Source organism: Notolepis coatsorum, assembly GCF_963971535.1.
Source record: "Notolepis coatsorum genome assembly, chromosome: 1".
In the NCBI taxonomy this organism is placed as follows: domain Eukaryota; kingdom Metazoa; phylum Chordata; class Actinopteri; order Aulopiformes; family Paralepididae; genus Notolepis; species Notolepis coatsorum.
In genome coordinates this window covers 33,883,541-33,906,195 of record NC_140165.1, presented here as the reverse complement: position 1 = coordinate 33,906,195, position 22,655 = coordinate 33,883,541, and the positions used below count along the sequence as shown (strand labels likewise).

Genomic DNA, 22,655 nt, shown 5'->3' with positions numbered 1-22,655 from the left:
GCAACAACAAAAACAAAAAAACTCAGCTGGAGACAGGAGGTCCAAATCATGTCCATCAGCTAGGAGATGTTTATTTATCTAGTCTATTTTTCAGGACGTTCTCCTGCTAGAGGAAGTGATGGAATGTTTCAAATCAAATTTCAAATCAAATTTATTTGTAAGGCCCGACAACACACGTTAATGTCCCCATGGGCCGGACAAGTCTTGAAGAAACATCACAATAAATCAAGAACAAAACAAAAACACCATGAAGTCCAAAAATGTTTAATGAATGCAACACTCCCAGACATACCCCACGCGAAGGTAAGAAAAAACGTACTAAAAACCTAGCAATAGGAAAAAAGCACCACCGGCAATGTGGAGGGAAGAAACCTTAGAAGGGCCATTCAAGGGGAGATCTCCCTTCTTAGATGTCGGTGATAGTAGTGTTGCTATAAAACAGGCGAAACAGTTGGTAAGCATGTACATAATCATATAATGAAACACAGATTTCAAGTATATGCAATAGCAACTGGGGTACATAAGAACATTTTGAAAGATTGAGAATAGAGCTGATGACTGATCCATTTGAGGTATGGGGGCGGCGTAGAGAGGATTGCATCCTCCCGGCCATCATCACGCTAAAGGCTGCCCTTTAACACAATGGCGCCCGACCACGGATATACCGTATACGTGTTTCGAATCCATGCTTAATGGACCGAAGGACGGATATATCCGTGGCAAGTTGTTTTGGCTTTTATTCCATTTTAATAACCTATTCAAGGTCGCCGAGCTGCACTGCAGATGTACCCTACTCTTTGAATTCGAGAAAGTGCATTACCGGCCAGATCCTCTTAGGGGCACTATCGCGATAATGCAGTGTTCCCTGTGGCCGAAGTTGTCTTTTTTTTTTTTATATATCTCTAATGTAGTTTTCTACTCACCTGAAGCGATAGCTATTGTCTGTTGCACGGAATACGTTTTGGATCGCGGATTTCACTATGCAATAAGGGGATTTATCATCAGCCAATGGACATATCGATCTACCAGATGGCGATCGATAACAGGGAAATGCTCGGGGGGATCCAACCGGCTCATGGTAAGATCTTTTTCACGTAAATTACATGCTGAGCAGAGCTTGCTATGATACTCAACCAGCCGACCAGCGTATGTGGCTACTTAGACGAACACGTTATTGGTCATCAATAATCAGAAACGACGTCCCCCCCCCCCCCCCCCCCCTTTCATGCATACATGCTTGAGGATCATACCGATCATATGCAGTTTTAGTTTTTTTTTATCTTTTTCCCCCTCCATTTTCCTCCGATTTTCTCCCATCCCAATGTTAGTCGTATGCCAATTCCCAATCCCTTCCTGGTCGCTGCGCACTTACCCCCCACAGTCAGATCATCTGGGAGAGTGGAGGCTATCACGTGCTTCCTCCGACACACGTCCAGCCAATCAACCGCTTCTTTTCACCTGGCAGCGCGGATCCTCCCTGAGAGGGCGTAGCGTGTGGAAGGATCACACTATCCCACTCAGGTCCTATCCGCGCTTAGCAGGCGCCCCGACCGAACTGTAGGAGTCGCTGTTTACAACGACCCGGACCCACCCCGCCAGCTTCTCCCACCCTCTAATACAGCCAATTGTATTAGTGTGAACGGCCAGCCAAGCTGGTGACAACCCCGGAGCTGTGAGCTGGATTCGAACAGGCGAATCCAGCTCACAGCTTCGGGGTTGGTGACGAACGCAATCTCCGCTACGCCACCTAACCGCCATGCAGTTTGAGTTTTAACTGTAGCTTTTGTATAACGGAAATGGCATTGGATATAACGTTAGTAGCTATTAGCCCTTTATCTCGCCTTCCAGGAAATATACTAGACCAAATGCCGTATAACGCTTATATTCACGGCACTATAAAATGAGAACGTATTGATGAAAAAATTATTTCTTTAATCCATTTTGAAGGGACGGTTTATGGTCTCAATTGACAATGAGAATGGACAGATTGCAATACTATAAAGTATAGATTTAGCTCTACAAACAGCCCCAAGTCTGTTTACATATGCTGGTCGTCTAGAGTGGGCCCCGTCTAATCCCCGTGTCCGTCAATGTGTTAATGCATCCAAAGAACTCAGACTTGTGTAATCCACAAGACTGGTGTCATAATGTGAATGTATGGTAGATTGTTTGTATAATGTTGTCACGAATGAACGTGGCTGTTACTCAGATGTCAGTTAAGGTCATATGGATTTCTCTGCTCCGTCACACGTCTCATCCTTGTGTCGCCCTCTCCAGATGTCCACGGTCAAGTTCGGCGAGCCGATCGAGTTCCCCTCTGTTTTGGTGGTGTCCGACAGGCGAATCTACTTCCTGGAAATGATGTCAGAGCCACAGTGAGTCAAGTCCAAAGATTGGAGGGCAGGAAGAGGGGGTTATAAACTTGCAATCCTTCCTGTTATATACACACACACTAGGGCTGAACGATTAATCGATTTTTAATCGAAATCGCGATTTGAAATGATTCAATTAAAAAAAAAAGTATTTTATTTAACCAGGAAGTCCCATTGAGATACAAGATCTCCTTTGCAAGGGAGACCTGGCCAAGATGACAGCAATAACATTTGCAATACATCACACAGCAATAAAATGTGCGATACATCACACAAGAACATAATAAATGTGCATGTATACAATATACAATACATCACATGTAAACACAAAAACACAAAGCAGAATAGTCTACATGATAGTAAAAGTGTATAATACAGGGTAATACAGTAATTTTGCAGTTGGGACCCGACTACAGAAAGCAGCAACATTCTTCTTGTAGGAAGTTATGTAATACAGATTTAAATTCACAGAGACCGGGGTGTCTAAGTGGATAATGGTCCTGTAGCCCATTCCATAGCTGTTCCTAGCTAACCCTGCTCAAGACAGAGAAAACATCTGAGCTGAGTAAGGAAAGGATGGGGGGGGAGCGGGGCTCGGGGGGGGGGGGGGGGTTATCTCTCTCTCTACTGCTTCAATTAATGTAGAAAGGTAGAAAAACGTTGCACTATAAAAACAAACTGGATAGTTGATGATAATAAACATTTAACTTCATTAGCTGAAGTATTCTAAAATCATTTAAGCCATTCTCCTTTTCTGTCTGTGTGTGTGTGCACGCGTCTCATATCTGGTCTGACATCAGAGGAGTTTGATAGTATTTACTGAGGATTGCCAGATAATGTTGATATTTAAACACAAAAAAAATTATAATACAAAATAAATATACATGATCATGCAACATAAAACAAATTGTTGTAGGAACAGTTTGGGAGAGGGAGGTAAGGGGTTTTAGATTGTGTGTTGTGAAGTTTAGAATTCAGAGAGGGAGAGTAAAGTACAGAAAAAAAGGTACCGTTGGGTACCGTACCGGTATCGATTCCCAGGTAAAAAGAAACATTTTCATCCTGAACAGACCCACTGCGTAGGCCAGATGCAAACCGCATTTTACAATAAACCTCTGTGGGGCTGCTTAAAAAAATAATTGTAATCGCAAATGTAATCGCAATCGCAATATCTGTCCGAAAAATCGCAATTCGATTATTTCCCAAAATCGTGCAGCCCTAACACACACAGGGAAGTGTCGCACTCAGGCTGTGGCGTACAAATCGTCCCGACACAGATGGCGCCTGTCGTTGTATATTCACAACGGGTAGTCGCTAACCTTTTGGTCCATGGCAGAGACTGTCGTGAAGAGACAAGCCTACCCAGCTGACGATCTGTATTGAAGACCTGCCCGCCCCACCCTCATGAATATTCAGTACCTGCCTCACTCTGCTTGCTCAGCGTCCACCTCATCAAGCCCGGTGAGCCGTCTCGATGTTCAGCCTCCTGTCTTTAGGAGTCTCTGGGTCGGAATCGGAGCTCAGGTTTAATTGACTGCTTTGTGTTTGTCCTCTTCTGTGTGTGTGTGTGTGTGTGTGTGTGTGTGTGTGTGTGTGTGTATACCCAGAATTTATATATCCTCAAAAATCTGGTTTTAAAGAAGATGAAAAGAAAAGAAAAACGGTTACCTTTACTGTGAACAGTGGGAATGTTAAAGGTGCTATAGATAACTAGGGATGCACCGATCCGATTTTTTCAGTCCCGATACCGATACCTGGGTTTGGGTATCGGCCAATACCGATCCCATACCCATTGTCAAAAAAAATTCCCCAAAAAAGTTTAAAAAAAATATAAGATTTAATCCAAGTTTTTTTTATTAAAATATATATTTTTTTATGATTTGTAAAGGATTACAAGTGTGTTTTTGATTTGTTGTAAACAAAGACAGAAAATAAACTTCATTCATTCAATTAATAAACTATATGCCTCACTGTCACTGTGGAAGAGACTGGGATCATTTTTGTGCAAGGCAAAATCAGGCTTGACTTAAAGGGGCTATGTACTGCTATTCCTAGCACTATTTGGGCAACTTTACACAATTCCTGTTAGTCTATTGAAGACATTTGTAAGGTTTTTTTCAAAAAAAATTCATTGTTTTATATTTCTAATCAAGTACTCAAAACCATCATTTTCAGCCTCAAGAAATCAGGCTGTTATGGCCTGGCTCCACCCATAAGCACTTTGAGTGACAGTCAGTCCACAGTCTGCACTGGTAGATGGAGGGAGGGAGGGAGGGAGGGAGGGAGGGAGGGAGGGAGGGAGAGAGAGAGAGAGAGGGAGGGAGGGAGGGAGGGAGAGAGAGAGAGAGGGAGAGAGAGGGAGAGAGAGGGAGAGAGAGAGAGGGAGAGAGAGAGAGAGAGAGAGTCCGCGGCAGCTTGTGGTTATTTTTTTTCTTTCTTTCTTTCAATCTCCCGTTTGCGGGTGTGTGGCGCGCGGCCGGCAGGTACCCCCCCCCCCCCCCCCCCCAAGTGCCCCCTCTCTCTCCATCTCTCTCTCCCTCTCTCCCTCCAGAGCGCACTGGCCCCACTCCGCCTCGCAGCTGAGGAAGTGACTTCCTCCACTCGCTGTCTAGTCTAGGTAGAATGGGGGCAGGCATTAGCTCCAACCACAGAGCCAATCGCATCACCCAGCGGCCGTATGACGTATATCAGCCGTTCAAATCAAAATGGCCTGATTTACTGGAGGAGGAAAGGGGCTGAGCTGAATCAAAGCAATCCGCCAATATGGTATTTAGACACTAAAACACATTGATACGAACTCCTATTACTATAATACAATGCTAGAGACTGAAAAATGACATTTATAGTACATGTCACCTTTAAAACATTACATTCCTAACTTAGTGAAACTAAATGTAACAAATGAACACATAGATATAAATGTACTGAATGGTTATTTCTTATTTTATTTATTATAAAAAATCGATATCGGATCGGTGCATCCCTATAGAGATAACATTCAGCCTCTAGATAGCACTCGCACTAGATCACCAGCATGTCCTTTTTCCAATCAGGTGGATTCCACGTGTGGAAATGGGAAGTAGGGAGGAGATGCATGCCTGCAACTGACATGTAAACAACAACATTCATTTTGGGCCCGCAAAAATATTTTAAATGATACATTCATGAATCAATCGTTTTTTGGGGGGAAAGGCAATACTTTTATTCTGCACCTTTCTAGAAGCTCTGTGGGTGTTTTTTCTTTTCTTTTCTTTTTTATTTCCTTTATTTTAAATGATTATTGATACTCCAGACCTCCAGTACCGCCCGGCCTGTGTGGAGTCTGTGCGGAGCCTCATACGGTTCAGACGATGTGGATATTATCTTTTTTGGCGTTTCAGTGTCTGAGGTGCGGATAACATTACATAACCCGTACCGGCTTTCTGGGCCACATCTTGAGAACACATTGACCTCTGTGTGTCTCTGTGCAAAGTCTATTCTCCCCCCCTCGCTAGTTCGAGCCCCTTTTCTCCTACATCCTCTTTTTTTTCTGTAAAAGTAAATGAAGAGCTTTTTCTTTTCTTTTTTTTAAACCCTCTCCAAAATAAGATCAATTTCCTCCACACATACAGCCCTGCGGCACGGGCTGCGTCTCACGCTGAGTCGACTCATAACGTCTCTGTGATTCCCACCCGCAAAATGTGACCTCCTCCTCCTCCTCCTTAAAGGAACACGCCAACATTTTGGGAAATTAGCTTACCGTCTTCTCCAGAGAGAGACAAGAAGATAGATACCAGTTTCCTCTCTGTGCGTTCAGTAGAAAGCTATCTGGCTGCATGTTAGCCTAGCTTAGCACAATGAATCGAAGCAGACATGACCGGTTACTTAGCCTAGGCATTGTCCAACTAACACCTCTCCCGAAGGCTAACCGGTCATGTTCGCTTCCATTCATTGTGCTAAGCTAGGCTAACATGCAGCCAGATAGCTTTCTATTGAACGCACAGAGGAAACTGGTATCTATCTTCTTGTCTCTCTCTGGAGAAGATGGTAAGCTAATTTCCCAAATGTTGGCGTGTTCTTTTAAGTTATGCAAGGTAGAAAGTAGTTACATAAGCACCTCGGCGGAGTCTGTGCCGTTTTAATCACCATCGGCATGGTTTAGTCATGGTCCTCCTTGCCCATTGGCGGCATTAGGCGTGCTGTGAAAGTATGCCAGGACTCGCAAACCTTGCATTAATTGTGATACATAATGTGTTAATGATAATAATTTATAATAATTTATTACATTTATATAGCACTTTTCTCAGACTCAAAGCGCTTTACAACGTAGGGTGGAAATTACCTCCTTCACCACCACTGGTAGCACCCAACCTTGGGCTATGCAGGCTCAATGGCTGCCATACACTGGCACCAGGCACACATCACACTACACAATGGCTGAGCGGCTCAGGAGACAGGGATTGATATCAGCCAATTAAGGGGAAAGGATGATTATGTGGCCTTGATGTCAGATTGGGAATTATTTTGGCCAGGAATGTCGGGGAACCCCCTACTCTTTACCCTAAAATTACGATAGGCGTCCTGGGTTCTTTAACAACCGAATTCAGTCAGGACCTCAGTTTAGCGTCTCATCCAAAGGACGGCACTCGCAGCTTTGATGATGAAACGTGGCGTGATTATTGTTAATTACTGCATCGGTTCCTCCACCAATCTGGAAAGGATGAAAAATTCAATCTTTTCCGGTTCTTGAATAGTTTGGGAATGTTCCGACCCACTATTATTTTACTCTTATTTCTCATATTTTAAAGCTTTAGAGATCAGCTGATCCATTTGCTTTATTCACACACACCCCATATTGGCGGACCATAATGCACTGCGGTGGAACGACGTGAAAACGATACAAAGAGGCCACTTCAAGAACCAACATGACCGAGACGAGAACGGGCACAACACAGCCCACACAACTCATGATTGCCTGACTACCATTGTTTTTAACTACTGATGTTTTCATGTTTCCATTGTGAATTAGTCATCTGCTAACTGACACGCGGTCATAGTCATCTCATCGGACAGCAGCCAAAAAGTGTCAACCGCTTGGGTTGTGTGGTTTTAGTTTGCGAAAATGATATCCCCTTGTCTCAAATTGCTATCTTTCAATGGAATTATCAGCGGTCATAACATGAGGATCAATTCTGGTGGGAATCACCAGAGCCGTGATACGATATTATCACAATACTAGTCACAATACTGTAATATATTGCAATTTTGCGATTTATTACCTTTTTTTTAACTGATAATTATGTCCCCAACAGAACATCTGCAATTAAAATATTAATGATGATCTAATAAGATAAAGATACATGATCTAATAAGATCAAGATACATGATCTAATAAGATCAAGTTGTCTTACTCCAATCATTTTTATTGCAGCAAAATGGGATTGTCAAAAAAAAATTATAAATGTAATACTTGGCATCAGTGTATGGATATAATTTTCCACACACTAAATATAGATTTTCCCCACCCCTAGAATCAATACAGTTCTCAGGAGTAATGCCCTGTTTTCCCACCCCATCCTCGTTTTCAGTTTAACAGCGGCCAGGTGAAAAAAGCTAATCTCAAACCCTGCCCTCTTTTCTTGATCCTCCAATCACAACAGTTATGACAAGAAAAGAGGGTGGGGTTTAACATAGGTCACTTGTGTTGACAGATTTGAGTTGTAGTTTTCTTCCTTTCCCACCGACTTTGATCCTTCCTTTTGTGGCCGCCCAGCAGAGGCCAGCCGTCCGATTGGCTGCAGAAGAGGGACAGCCATCCGATCACGGAGCTGAGTTACCTGGAAGTGGGGCTGGGCTCTCAGAGTATCCACATGGAGTTTGATGGAGGGGGCGGGGCCTACACCCTCCTCGTACGGGACAGTGCGCGCTGCAAGCGCTTCTTCGGGATCCTGACAGGCAAGATACTCACACACACACACACACACACACACACACACACACACACACACACACACACACAGAGTCACACACACACACAGAGTCACACACAGTCACACACACAAGGCAAGTTAGCACGTTTCGGCTGAATTTGAAGGAACCTTTGGATTTGGAGCCTTGGTTGCGCCGCTGTAATGCAATTGATGCATGCGGTCTTGAGATGCAGCCTTGGAGGATACAACCCCTGAGACACAGCTTGTGAGTCTCACCTTCTCACGTTTAAGATGCATCACCTCTCTTAACCACTGAGTCCAGCTAGTTTATGACCCTGCATCACCTCTTAACCACTGTCTCCAGCTAGTTTAAGATTCTGCATCACCTCTCTTAGCCACTGTCTCCAGCTAGTTTAAGATTCTGCATCACCTCTCTTAGCCACTGAGTCCAGCTAGTTTAAGATTCTGCATCACCTCTTAACCACTGTCTCCAGCTAGTTTAAGATTCTGCATCACCTCTCTTAGCCACTGAGTCCAGCTAGTTTATGACCCTGCATCACCTCTTAACCACTGTCTCCAGCTAGTTTAAGATGCTGCATCACCTCTCTTAGCCACTGAGTCCAGCTAGTTTACGATGCTGCATCACCTCTCTTAGCCACTGAGTCCAGCTAGTTTAAGACGCTGCATCACCTCTTAACCACTGAGTCCAGCTAGTTTAAGACGCTGCATCACCTCTCTTAACCACTGAGTCCAGCTAGTTTAAGATGCTGCATCACCTCTCTTAGCCACTGAGTCCAGCTAGTTTAAGATTCTGCATCACCTCTCTTAACCACTGTCTCCAGCTAGTTTAAGATTCTGCATCACCTCTCTTAGCCACTGAGTCCAGCTAGTTTACGATGCTGCATCACCTCTCTTAACCACTGAGTCCAGCTAGTTTAAGACGCTGCATCACCTCTTAACCACTGAGTCCAGCTAGTTTAAGATGCTGCATCACCTCTCTTAGCCACTGAGTCCAGCTAGTTTAAGACGCTGCATCACCTCTCTTAGCCACTGAGTCCAGCTAGTTTACGATGCTGCATCACCTCTCTTAACCACTGAGTCCAGCTAGTTTAAGATTCTGCATCACCTCTCTTAGCCACTGAGTCCAGCTAGTTTACGATGCTGCATCACCTCTCTTAGCCACTGAGTCCAGCTAGTTTAAGATTCTGCATCACCTCTCTTAGCCACTGAGTCCAGCTAGTTTAAGATGCTGCATCACCTCTCTTAACCACTGAGTCCAGCTAGTTTAAGACGCTGCATCACCTCTCTTAACCACTGAGTCCAGCTAGTTTAAGATGCTGCATCACCTCTCTTAGCCACTGAGTCCAGCTAGTTTAAGACGCTGCATCACCTCTCTTAACCACTGAGTCCAGCTAGTTTAAGACGCTGTATCACCTCTCTTAGCCACTGAGTCCAGCTAGTTTAAGATGCTGCATCACCTGACCTCTCTTAACCACTGAGTCCAGCTCAGTGGACGAGGAGAATTCCAGTGAAGAAGGATCAGTCTCTCCTCTTATGCCAAAATTAGATATCATAGGATCTAGCTGAATGTCCATTTCCAAGACCTCTGACAGTGTTTCAAAGGACACTGGAAACATTTGTGTGTCAGAGATGCCGGAGAAAGACTGTCTGTCACATGTGGGATCTACATTTGGGTAAGAACAAAGCGGGGCTCGCAACTCACTTGTAGTTCCAAGGTGTTTTAATAGACAAAAAAAGACACTGTTTGCTTGAGGAAGACTGGTAAGGTCGAAACGTCGCATCTACTGCCTTTTTTTGTCTATTAAAACACCTTGGAACTACAAGTGAGTTGCGAGCCCCGCTTTGTTCTTATGTATTACTGTTTTTACAGTTTGGCTCAGCACCAACAAATGGAGGATGTGCGTTATTTATTTTTTCTGGATCTACATTTGGGAACATTTTAGAAAGTTTAGCTTATTGAAAAATACAGGCGATGCAGAACCTTAAACTGAATAATGCTTCCCAGCGCTCTGCCGTCAAAGCCCTAAGTCCGCCTCTCATACCGATTGTATGATCTCTCGTGATGGGTTGTGTAGATTTGACAAGAGATCATGCGAAAAATATATCACGGCCCTCCTCGAGGGCTCACAGGAAAACAAATATCCCATGAGCGACTCATCCGGAAAATTGGCAGAGAAGGGAGATTTAGATTTAATATAACTGTGCATTTTTATATAACTTTAAAGTGGGATTTTGCTCAATTACATTTATTTCACAGCTGTCCAAATGTGGGAAATATGTTATCTATAATAAAGGGCCTTGGTAATAATTTCCCCACTTGCTTTCCATATATCAAAATAATCATCTATAATGGAGGGGAGAACAGGTCTGGGATAAACGGGGCTCTTTTGCCATCCTAGCTTAGCACAATGAATGGAAGCGGACAGTGCCGGTTAGCCTTCGGGAGAGGTGTTAGTTGGACAATGCCTAGGCTAACCGGCCATGTCCGCTTCCATTCATTGTGCTAAGCTAGGCTAACATGCCGCCAGATAGCTTTCTACTAAACGCACAGAGAGGAAACTGGTATCTATCTTCTAGTCTCTCTCTGGAGAAGACGCTAAGCTAATTTCCCAAAATGTTAGCGTGTTCTTTTAACATAATGTCATGCTAGGGGTGTTGGAGAAAACAAAAGAGCATTCAGATGTCAATTGACCTCAGCTGTCTTCCAATTGTACCTAACCTGGATTTTCTGTATCCTCTTCACAGTACTTTTAATGTACATGTGACGTGGCTTCAAAAGGGGCGGGGCTTGAGATAAGTCGGTATAAAACAGTAGATGCTTCACCTTCTGAGCCACCATTATGTCACCGACATCTTTATTTAATCACATGTTCGTCATTTAGCAGGTTGCCATCAATCGTGGTCAGCTGCTAGAATCACTGCATTGATGGAAAGAGCAGGACCTCAGTCTTATTATCCGCCATCTTTTCCTGAGCACCACTGGGGATCTGCTGCGGTGAAGTGTTGATGATTATATCATCCATAGGATCAGTAGATGAATACCCAGTTCTGTATTTGTTTTATTTTTTATGTGTACATGCTGCGGTGTACATATCATACAAGTAATATTCCTACTGGTTTAAATAAACAATTAGTTGCTGAGCAAGAGTTTTGTACAAAAGGAATTCGAGGCTTGTCTCAATAGGCAGCAGCTGTCCCAAATAAAGGTGTGGTGCGTTCAGTGATTGAAGCAAATAAAAGCCTGGGCTATTCATTTAAGTGTTCTCTTTTACCTGCAGTGCTACTACAATATATATCCATCCAGGTAGTTTCAGTGTGATCTGGAGTAACCGATTTATGGACCTTTTGCTTTTGAGTTTTTCAATTGTATGTTTTTTTAGGGTGCTTTGACCACCGCACACAGAGTGCCATTCAAGCTTGACTGTATGAAGTGATGGAGACATATTTACACCTCCAGAACTATCTGCATAGATAGAGAGCACTCCAGATTAGGGGTGAAATATGATTTATTTTGGGTGAACTGCACCAAGAGTGTTGTTCAATCAAATCTGACATTTCTTCCAACTACAGTAGCAAACTAACGGAATTCAGTAGAGATGTTAGCAGACCAGTAGAGAGGTTATCAGACCAGTGGAGACCAGTAGAGATGTTAGCAGACCAGTAGAGACCAGTAGAGGTTAGCAGACCAGTAGAGATGTTATCAGACCAGTAGAGACCAGTAGAGATGTTAGCAGACCAGTAGAGAGTAGACCAGTAGAGAGGTTAGCAGACCAGTAGAGACCAGTAGAGATGTTAGCAGACCAGTAGAGACCAGTAGAGATGTTAGCAGACCAGTAGAGACCAGTAGAGAGGTTAGCAGACCAGTAGAGACCAGTAGAGATGTTGGCAGACCAGTAGAGAGGTTAGCAGACCAGTAGAGACCAGTAGAGATGTTAGCAGACCAGTAGAGAGTAGACCAGTAGAGAGGTTAGCAGACCAGTAGAGACCAGTAGAGAGGTTAGCAGACCAGTAGAGACCAGTAGAGAGGTTAGCAGACCAGTAGAGACCAGTAGAGATGTTAGCAGACCAGTAGAGAGGTTAGCAGACCAGTAGAGAGGTTAGCAGACCAGTAGAGACCAGTAGAGATGTTAGCAGACCAGTAGAGATGTTAGCAGACCAGTAGAGATGTTAGCAGACCAGTAGAGATGTTAGCAGACCAGTAGAGACCAGTAGAGATGTTAGCAGACCAGTAGAGCGGTTAGCAGACCAGTAGAGACCAGTAGAGATGTTAGCAGACCAGTAGAGATGTTAGCAGACCAGTAGAGATGTTAGCAGACCAGTAGACATGTTAGCAGACCAGTAGAGATGTTAGCAGACCAGTAGAGACCAGTAGAGAGGTTAGCAGACCAATAGAGATGTTAGCAGACCAGTAGAGATGTTAGCAGACCAGTAGAGACCAGTAGAGAGGTTAGCAGACCAGTAGAGACCAGTAGAGATGTTAGCAGACCAGTAGAGACCAGTAGAGAGGTTAGCAGACCAGTAGAGACCAGTAGAGATGTTAGCAGACATCAGATTTATTTATTTATATAGCACATTTAACATGACACGTGTCAACCAAAGTGCTGTACAGAGGGTAGATACACATAGATACACATAGATACATATTGACAACAATCACACTCCGTTTTATGGGAGGGCACACAGGCAAACACATAGGAAAACAGGGCATGAGTCAGTGAACGGGAAAGGCTAGTAGGTAGAAGTGGGTTTTGAGCCTAGATTTGAAGGCATCTATCGAGGGGGCAAGCCTAATGGAGGTGGGGATGCTGTTCCACAGTTCAGGGGCTGCGACAGCTTGAGCTTGAGGTTAGACCTCCGGACTGTCAGGAGCCTCTGATCGGCTGACCTGAGGGACCTGGTGTTGGAATAGGGGGATAGGAGGTCTGAGATGTAGGAGGGGGGGGTGACCATTAAGGGCTTTAAAAACAAATAGGAGAACCTTAAAATCTATCCTGTAGCGTACTGGAAGCCAATGAAGGGAGGCAAGGACAGGGGTGATGTGGTCTCTCTTGCGGGTTCCGGTCAACAGTCTGGCAGCGGCGTTTTGTACCAGTTGTAAGCGGGACAGGGAAGACTGGTTAATGCCTATATAGAGGGAGTTGCAGTAGTCTAATCTAGATGAAATGAAGGCGTGGATGACTCTCTGAAGGTCTGCAGGGGAGAGAAGGGCTTTGAGTTTGACAATGGTGCGTAGTTGGAAAAAACATGCCTTTACCACTGAGTTCACTTGTCTGTCGAATTTAAATTGTGGATCAAAAATTACACCTAGGTTCTTGACATAAGGCTTGATCAGGGAGGACAGGTTGCCAAGGCTGTTGGTAAGGGTGGTGACAGCGTCTGGGGGACCGAAGAGTATTATTTCGCATTTGTTTTGATTTAGTTGTAGAATGTTTTGTGCCATCCAACATTTAACGTCATCCAGGCAGGACATGAGACTGTTAAGTAGAGACTGGTTGTTAGGTTTCAGGGAAACGTAAAGCTGTGTGTCGTCAGCATAACAGTGAAAAGAGATGTTGTGCTTCTGAATGATTGGACCAGTAGAGACCAGTAGAGAGGTTAGCAGACCAGTAGAGAGGTTAGCAGACCAGTAGAGACCAGTAAAAGTCAAGTCAAGTCAAGAGATTTATTTGTCACGGCATACAAGTATACAATGAAATGCGGGTGGTCTTGCCCGCAAAGATGTGCAAATAACATATAATAGAATCAACATTGTGCAATAAACAAGTAACATTGTGCAGTAAACAAGTAACATGTTAGGGCATATCGGTATATGTACATAAGTTATTTACAGAGCATGGAGGACATGCTAGGTCCTTTGGTAGTGTCTTTCTGTACATGCTAATTTATACAATCTCCGGTTATACTATACTATTTTTAAAGTGACCTTTCCTTAGTGGCCATAAGTGTGGGCGTGTGCAGCATGAGTGTGTGCTTGCTCATGTTAAAGTGGCTGCTAGTGTGTGAGCGTGTACAGTGTGTGTGTTGTGTGTGTGCTTGTGTGTGGAGAGTTCAGTGTTCAGGGCTCTGATGGCCTGGGGGAAGAAGCTGAGCCGAAGTCTCTCTGTCCTAGTAGCTGGTGTTCGCAGGCATCTGCCTGACCTCAGCAGCATGAACAGGCTGTTGTTGGGGTGGTGTGGGTCTTTCATTATTCTGCAGGCTCTGGATTTGCACCTCTTGTTGTATAGAACCTGCAGGGGTGGTAGTGCAATACCTGTGGTACGCTTGGCTGAGCGCACCACTCTCTGTAGGGCCTTCTTGTCCTGTGCCGTGCTGTTTCCATACCAGGCAGTGATGTTTCCAGTCAAGATGCTCTCTACAGCTCCGGAGTAGAAGGACTGGAGTATCTTCCCAGATACTCTGAACTTCCTTAACTGTCTCAGGTGGTAGAGGCGTTGCTTCGCCTTTTTTACGACTGATTCTATGTGTGTTGTCCATGTCGGATCCTCTGCGATGTGGACCCCCAGGTACTTAAAGCTGCTCACCCTGTCCACGGTAGCCCCGTTTATCCTCAGTGGTGTGTGTGTCTCCTGCTGTCCTCCTATAATCCGCGATCAGCTCCTTGGTTTTACCAATGTTCAGGAGCAGGCTGTTGTCCTGGCACCAGCGTTCCAGTACCTCAACCTCCTCCCGGTAGGCCTTCTCGTCGTTGTCCGAGATCAGCCCCACCACCACTGTGTCGTCCGCAAACTTCGCTATGGAGTTGGAGCTGAACTTGGCCACACAGTCATGTGTGTATAGTGAGTACAGCAGTAGAGACCAGTAGAGAGGTTAGCAGACCAGTAGAGAGGTTAGCAGACCAGTAGAGACCAGTAGAGATGTTAGCAGACCAGTAGAGAGGTTAGCAGACCAGTAGAGAGGTTAGCAGACCAGTAGAGAGGTTAGCAGACAAGTAGAGAGGTTAGCAGACCAGTAGAGACCAGTAGAGAGGTTAGCAGACCAGTAGAGAGGTTAGCAGACCAGTAGAGACCAGTAGAGATGTTAGCAGACCAGTAGAGAGGTTAGCAGACCAGTAGAGAGGTTAGCAGACCAGTAGAGACCAGTAGAGATGTTAGCAGACCAGTAGAGACCAGTAGAGATGTTAGCAGACCAGTAGAGAGGTTAGCAGACCAATAGAGAGGTTAGCAGACCAGTAGAGACCAGTAGAGATGTTAGCAGACCAGTAGAGACCAGTAGAGAGGTTAGCAGACCAGTAGAGACCAATAGAGTGGTTAGCAGACCAGTAGAGATGTTAGCAGACCAGTAGAGAGGTTAGCAGACCAGTAGAGACCAGTAGAGATGTTAGCAGACCAGTAGAGAGGTTAGCAGACCAGTAGAGACCAGTAGATATGTTAGCAGACCAGTAGAGAGGTTAGCAGACCAGTAGAGAGGTTAGCAGACCAGTAGAGAGAGGTTAGCAGACCAGTAGAGACCAGTATAGATGTTAGCAGACCAGTAGAGATGTTAGCAGACCAGTAGAGATGTTAGCAGACCAGTAGAGAGGTTAGCAGACCATTAGAGATGTTAGCAGACCAGTAGAGACCAGTAGAGAGGTTAGCAGACCAGTAGAGACCAGTAGAGGTTAGCAGACCAGTAGAGAGGTTAGCAGACCAGTAGAGACCAGTAGAGATGTTAGCAGACCAGTAGAGATAGTAAACAGGGTTCGTACGGGTGCTGGAAATCCTTGAAAATGCTTGTTTTTCAATGTGGTGTTTTCAAGGTTTGAAATGTGCTTGAATTGTGTATAAAGTGCTGGAAAGTTATTGAAATTGTAATTGCACTGTATACTTTCATAATAAATCGCTATCTGACTTAATAGTTAGGTTTTTAGATGAACAAATAAAATTCGGAGAGCGCCTAATTGCTTTCGCCTTTAACGCAAAATGAAGAGGAGTCCTCTCTCGAGCCACTCGCGTGCCCACCCCGCCAACGGCACCCCCCCTCCCCTCCTGAAAGCTTGCGTTAATCCCAGTAACGTTAGTGAGCTTATTTAAAAAAAAAAAAAAAAAAAAAAAAAGCGTTAACAAGCTAGTGAGCTAGCGTTGCCACAGACGGCTATGTTTATTGTTCATGTTGACAACGACAAGCGACACCGTAAGGTGAGTTAATAAATTCACTCTGAAAATCTGCTACTCTCTGATAAACTGACTCTTCGGTCAGAGCGTCCAGTCTGCACAACTTGAGTGCGCTCGCTCTGACACACTGAAAGCCAATTTACCTTAAAACAAGTTTCGTTTAGCTAACGCCATTATGCATCGGAGCTGTGGTTTCGCTGTGATCAACATGACTAACAAGCAAATCAATTCTTTCTATTTTAAGGAATGTTCTGTAGGATATGTCGGCAACATAAGAAGCCAGCTACTAGGGGTAGCTGTTTGTGTGAAATAACAATAGAGGAGACTAGAGCGTGTGTCAACTGTGCGTCTGTATTGCAAGTTTGCAACCAATAACATGGGCATCATATAGCTTACATCCTGGTCCCTGCTGGGACTTACCAACTGAACACACCCCACTGTGGGGTGGGGGGGTATATACAAATTCTAGGTTGATTTGATTTTGTATACATTTTAAGGCTCAAGGAGCTGATTGACTGCCTACCTCAAAGACTGTTCACTTATTTTGCAAATTTTCAGTAAATATTTGATTGAAATTTAAGTTTTATCTGGTGATTATTTGAGTGATTGTTTCATATTGGCTCAGCCAGGTTATATAGGATGTCATGTCTACATCATTTTGGTTGTTTATAGCACAATCACATCTGATTTAATGTGATGGAAGAAGTGACATTATCATTTGTGTAAGATGCTGGAAAAGCTTGAAAAGGCACCTTGAAAAAGCTTGAAAAAAAAATGCATCACAGAGAAATAAATCAAAAGACATATTTTATACCTGGAGGAGAAGCTCAAACATTACCCAAAGGCCTGGTTAAACAGTAATGTTTTTAGCTGATTTTTCAAAATGTCAACAGACGCTGCAGCTCTTAGGCCACGAGGAAGGGCATTCCAGAGTCTAGGCGCTACAGATTGAAAGGCTCTGTCACCTTTGGTGATCAACCTTGTGCGTGGAATGACCAACAGATCCTGGTCAGCTGTCCTCAGGGTCCTGCTGGGCACATATGGTTCCAGCAGGTTGGTTAGATATTCTGGTGCCTGGCCATGCAAAGCTCTAAAAGTGAGCACCAGGACCTTGAAATTAATTCTAAAATGTATAGGAAGCCAGTACAAGGAGGCTAGAACTGGAGTGATGTGACACCTTCTGCTTGATCTGGTTAGCAGTCTTGCAGCAGTATTTTGGATGAACTGGAGGCGGTCTATGGATGATTTATTGAGGCAGGTGAGAACCGAATTGCAGTAGTCTAGACCAGCGATTCTCAACAGGGGTGCCCCACCCTAGGGATTACAGAAAATTATCACTAAAGTGCTATCTGTTGCAGCTGCACTGTTTTCCATGAAAATACCATATTTGGATAAGTTTGACCATTTCTCAAAATCTGAAAATCATTATTTAATAAAACACAGAAAAGGATCACCAAGTTACTCTGGATAAAAAAAAAACTTTACAGACAACATTGAAACAAAGCTTCCTGACACATCTCCATCCAAACTCTTGGAAGAACTCATTGAAATCTCATCTGATACCACCTGGAGAGCTAGTTGGTGCTGAGTACCAAGTATCTCATGATGCAGCAGTTAAGGTGTTGATACCATTCAGCACCACATATCTGTGTGAAGCTGGCTTTTCATCCATGACAGCTCTGAAAACAAAATATATGGCCAAGTTGAGCCTTGAGGATGACATGCGTGTTGCCTTGTCAAAGATCTCCCCACGTATTGACCGTATTATTAGCCAGCAGCAGCAGACCTCGCATTGAGCTAGAAATGTCCACTGAGTGAACGAGTGCTTATTTTCTGTATTTATTTATATTTTTTGAGAAATGGTAACTTGGTGATCCTTTTCTGTATTTAAAAAAAAAATTGTCAAACTTATCCAAATATGCTATTTTTATGGAGAACAGTGCAGCTGCAACAGATAGCACTTTAGTGATCCTTTTCTGTATTTAAAAAAAAAATACATGATTTTCAGTTTGAGAAATGGTCACACTTATCCAAATATGCTATTTTTATGGAAAAGTGTGCAGCTGCAACATCTATCTAGGTCGTCCTCGGACGGGCCCTCCATCGGTGCTTCCAGTCATCCCGATCCTCCATGCATCTGGCTAGCTCGCCGGTGCTTTCTGTTCCCGCATCTCTCCACGTAGGTTAATGTGGGACGTCCTCGTGATCGATGCCCGTGTGTTGGTTCCCACAGCACAAGTTTGCTGGTTGGCATCTCATGGTGTCTCTGGCAGTGACCTGCCAGCCTCATTCTCCTGACTGCCACTTTATCGCTCACCTTTAGCACCCCCCCATACAAGATTGCATTAGTGACATGCTCATCCCTGTTGATGTTGAGCACCACGCGCATCATTCTGGTGTAGCACCCATCCAAGGACTTCTGCAGGGTGGGCTTCAAGGTCCAGCATTCACTGCCATACAAAAGGACAGACTCAACTGTTGCATGAAAGAAGTTGAGCTTGATTTGACGGGGGAGGTTGGATTTCCACACACTGGTCATGCCACAGATAGCACTTAGTGATAATTTTCTGTAATTTTATTTAAAGAAATATGCTATTTGATTTACTACTACAAGCAGTGTAATGTCAACAGTACTAAGCCATTTAGACCTGAAACACCTGTTAATAATGCATTATATAGGCAAGGCATATACACACAAATGTGTTTCCCGGTTTCTTAAATAAACATTATTTTGAAAGCAAGCACTTTTGTCATCATTGTAGCAAAAGAGACAGGACCGGAAAAGTCTTTATCGTATGTAGGGGTGCCCTGGAATATTTTATTGAACACAGGGGTGCCTTGGCAGCAGAAAGGTTGAGGAGAACCCCTGGTCTAGACGAGAAGAAACGAAGGCATGGATAATCAACTCTAGGTCAGAATGGGAAACAATCGACCTGAGCTTAGCAATATTCCTGAGATGGAAAAAAACAGGTGCGGGTCACCGACTTGATGTGAGTGTCGAGGTGCATGGCCTGATCAAAGTTTACCCCAAGGTTCCTGAGGTTGGGGCTCACATTTGTTTCTAGGGACCCAAGGCAACCAGCCACCCTGGATGCAACGCCATCAGAGGCCACAATGAGCACCTCGTTTTTGGCCTCATTTAGCTGGAGGAAGTTGCTACAGTAGCTAACCAGGCCTTAATGGTCTCATTTAAAACAATAAAATTAGAATTAAAATCATCAGATGTTAGCAGACCAGTAGAGCGGTTAGCAGACCAGTAGAGAGGTTAGCAGACTGCTTCCTGCTGGTGACCTAAGAGGTCTAGAGGGTTCATATGCTAGAAGTCAGAGATGTATTTTGGCCATAAACCATTGAGTGATGGTGGAATGTTTTCAGCTTTCTCAGTTTTTGTTAGGAATCAAGCAGCGGCATTCTGAAGGAGCTGGAGTGCTTGTGCTAAGGAGACCTGAAAAGAGACTATTACAGCCGTCTAACCCAGTGGCTTTCAACCCGGCATGTCGTGAAGCAAGATTAAGTGTGCCATGGAATTTTAGACCAATTAATGTTCTACTCATAAAACATGATTTCTAAATTAGATACATTTCCATTCAACGTACAGATTCCGGCTCCTCCCGGACGGCGTGTAGAAGTGTCCGTGAGCAAGACGCTTAACCCCTAACTGCTCCCGACGAGCAGGTCGGCACTAGAGCCATATGAAATCCGTAATTTTTTTTTCCAAATTCCATTTTATTTTTTTCAAAATTCCGTTTTTTCCGTTTTAATATTTCAGAATTCTGTATTTTGCTTTGTACGCTCATTTTACCATCAGAAATAGTGTCTAATAAGTGGGAATTAATAAATGTCCACAATTTAATAAGATATAACAATCCATTTAATAGGGCTGTCTTAAATACTTCGAAGCTTCGTTCGATGGGCATGGGATTCGAATATGAAAATAAAATTTGATTATTAAAAAATATAAAAATATAAATGATATGTATATATTTTTTTTTTTTTGCAAAATCAACTCTGCCTCTCTTTGTTAATTACAACAAGCAATGCTGTTTGTTATTTAAGATGAGGTCGGACTCGGCACTGACAGATTTGTGTTCATTGTGCTGCTTTTATAAAGCCTCAAATGACGGCTTACAATATTTCATGAAAGCAAAGTGTTTTGTTTGTCTAAGATTTAAAAAGGTTTAAACTTTACAGCACTGACAAAGTTGAACAAAGTGCTGTACAAGTCCCACAACATAAAAAAAAATTAAAATTATTTACAGTTGATTCCATTTTTATTGCTCAATTCCGCGATTCCGTGATCGCGGATTTCATATGGCTCTAGTCGGCACCGTGTACGGTCACCTCCACCTGTCCGTGTGTGAGTGAATGTGAGGCATACATTTAAAAGCGCTTTGGATAAAAGCACTATATAAATGCAGTCCATTTGCAGTCCATTCATAACAAATGGGGAAATGTTTTTATATACCTCCATATATGAATGAACATACTTCTTGTTTAATCCAGATATAAATACAAATACTGTACAATATCTGCACTTGTTAATCAGATTGTGACAGAGTGGGTCTGACACTGACGCCGGGGCAGCACGCACGCACACATACACACAACATTCACTCATCATATACATTCATACATAATCAAACATGCATACATATTCATTAATCTAATCATACATGCATTTATACATATTACCATACATTCATATATCCATTCATACATATATTTATTTATGGTGTTGTGTTGTGTGGTGTACATATATTTATTTATTGGGTTGTGTATATGTATTTATTTATTGGGTTGTGAGGGTTGGTGTTGGAGGTTGTTTTTATATAATGTGTGTATGAAACGGCAAATCAATTGATGTGTAGCACCTGTTTAGTAATGTTAATTAATTATGTGTGGCACCTGTGGAGGGGGAGGAGTCCAGGTGTCATGAGGGCTGCGTGCCCAAGGTTTGGGGTTGTTGCCCTGCTCTGTTACAATGAAGGTAACTTAGGGAAGTGCCGTAAGAGTTTTGTTTGTCTGTTTATCAAATGAAGTTATTGTGGAACTCATTTGATATTCCAGGTAGTATAGTGTAATTTTTGTTATTTCGATTGTCACTTTTTGTAAACTAATGTCACCTCTGCACCGTGGATGGCCGGCAAATAAAACAACACCAAGATAATTTTTTCGACTACGCCATCATTTGTGAGTTTGGAGGGGAGAGGAGAAGGACCCTGTCACACAGATATCTATTACTTCCACATAGAAGTGCTGCTTGTGCTGTTCTTGTGCTGTTCTCTCATCTATGTTTCTGAAATCTCTGATTGCACATCAACATCGTTTTCTCACTGCATCAGTCATTAGGCCTTGATATCATAGGGGAAATGTTTCTAATGACAAGATAATCATCACAACTGAGATCTCTATAATTGATTACTGTAAGTTGGTGTGCCGTGAGATTCTGGGTTGACTTTTGGTTGTGCCTTGGGCCCAAAAAGGTTAACCTACTGGAGATGAAAGCGTTTATATATATATTTTTTTAAAAGCTCAGTCTTGTTTGGATATGTATCCTCTCATTATTGCAATATTTTTTTTTACGATGACTCAAATATACACACACCCACACACACACTTAATCTTTCTCAAAACTCTAAGGTGTGGTGGGTGGGGGGCCTAATTCTATTCTACGGTGTAAATTAGTTTAAACCGTGCACACTCCACACAACACACCCACCGGTCTGACAGGTTTCCATGGCGATCCCAGAGGCGCACTGGGTCTGGAGAAAATACCTTGCAGGATTTTGGAACCACGCAGCTGCAGCGTGGCGTCTTAGAAAGAGGAGGGAAGTAATGGTACACTCTGTTCCTTTCTCACACACACACACACAGACACACACACACAGAACGCTGTCCCACTCCTCTACAAGACTCGTGCAGCACTGTACTTGTCTCTCCCACACAGATGCACACATGCACCTAAATCTACAGTACACACGCAGACTCAAAACACAAATCTGGAGCCGTTCCATTAGTGCTTCACATGCACATTCATGGCCATGCAGGCACACACAAATCTAGTTTTCCGTCAAGCCTCCCTACACATCTCTCTCTCTCTCTCTCTCTCTCTCTCTCTCTCTCTCTCTCTCTCTCTCTCTCTCTCTCTCTCTCTCCCCCCATCTCCCCTTAAAGGTTCTCTCTGTGTATGGATTCATAAAATACACACACCCCTCTCTCTCTCTCTCGCTCTCTCTCTCTCTCTCTCTCTCTCTCTCTCTCTC

The 22,655-nt window shown here is 43.6% G+C and overlaps 1 protein-coding gene across 1 annotated transcript in view; it reads left to right on the top strand.

The window, feature by feature from the left end:
- Positions 1–22,655, top strand: part of stk11ip (serine/threonine kinase 11 interacting protein) — a 145,408-nt gene that overhangs the window by 106,431 nt on the left and 16,322 nt on the right. Inside the window, exons 21-22 of the mRNA XM_084316217.1 lie at positions 2,278–2,375; positions 8,125–8,306. Coding sequence (XP_084172343.1) covers positions 2,278–2,375; positions 8,125–8,306 — 280 coding nt within the window. The remainder of the gene's footprint in view (positions 1–2,277; positions 2,376–8,124; positions 8,307–22,655) is intronic.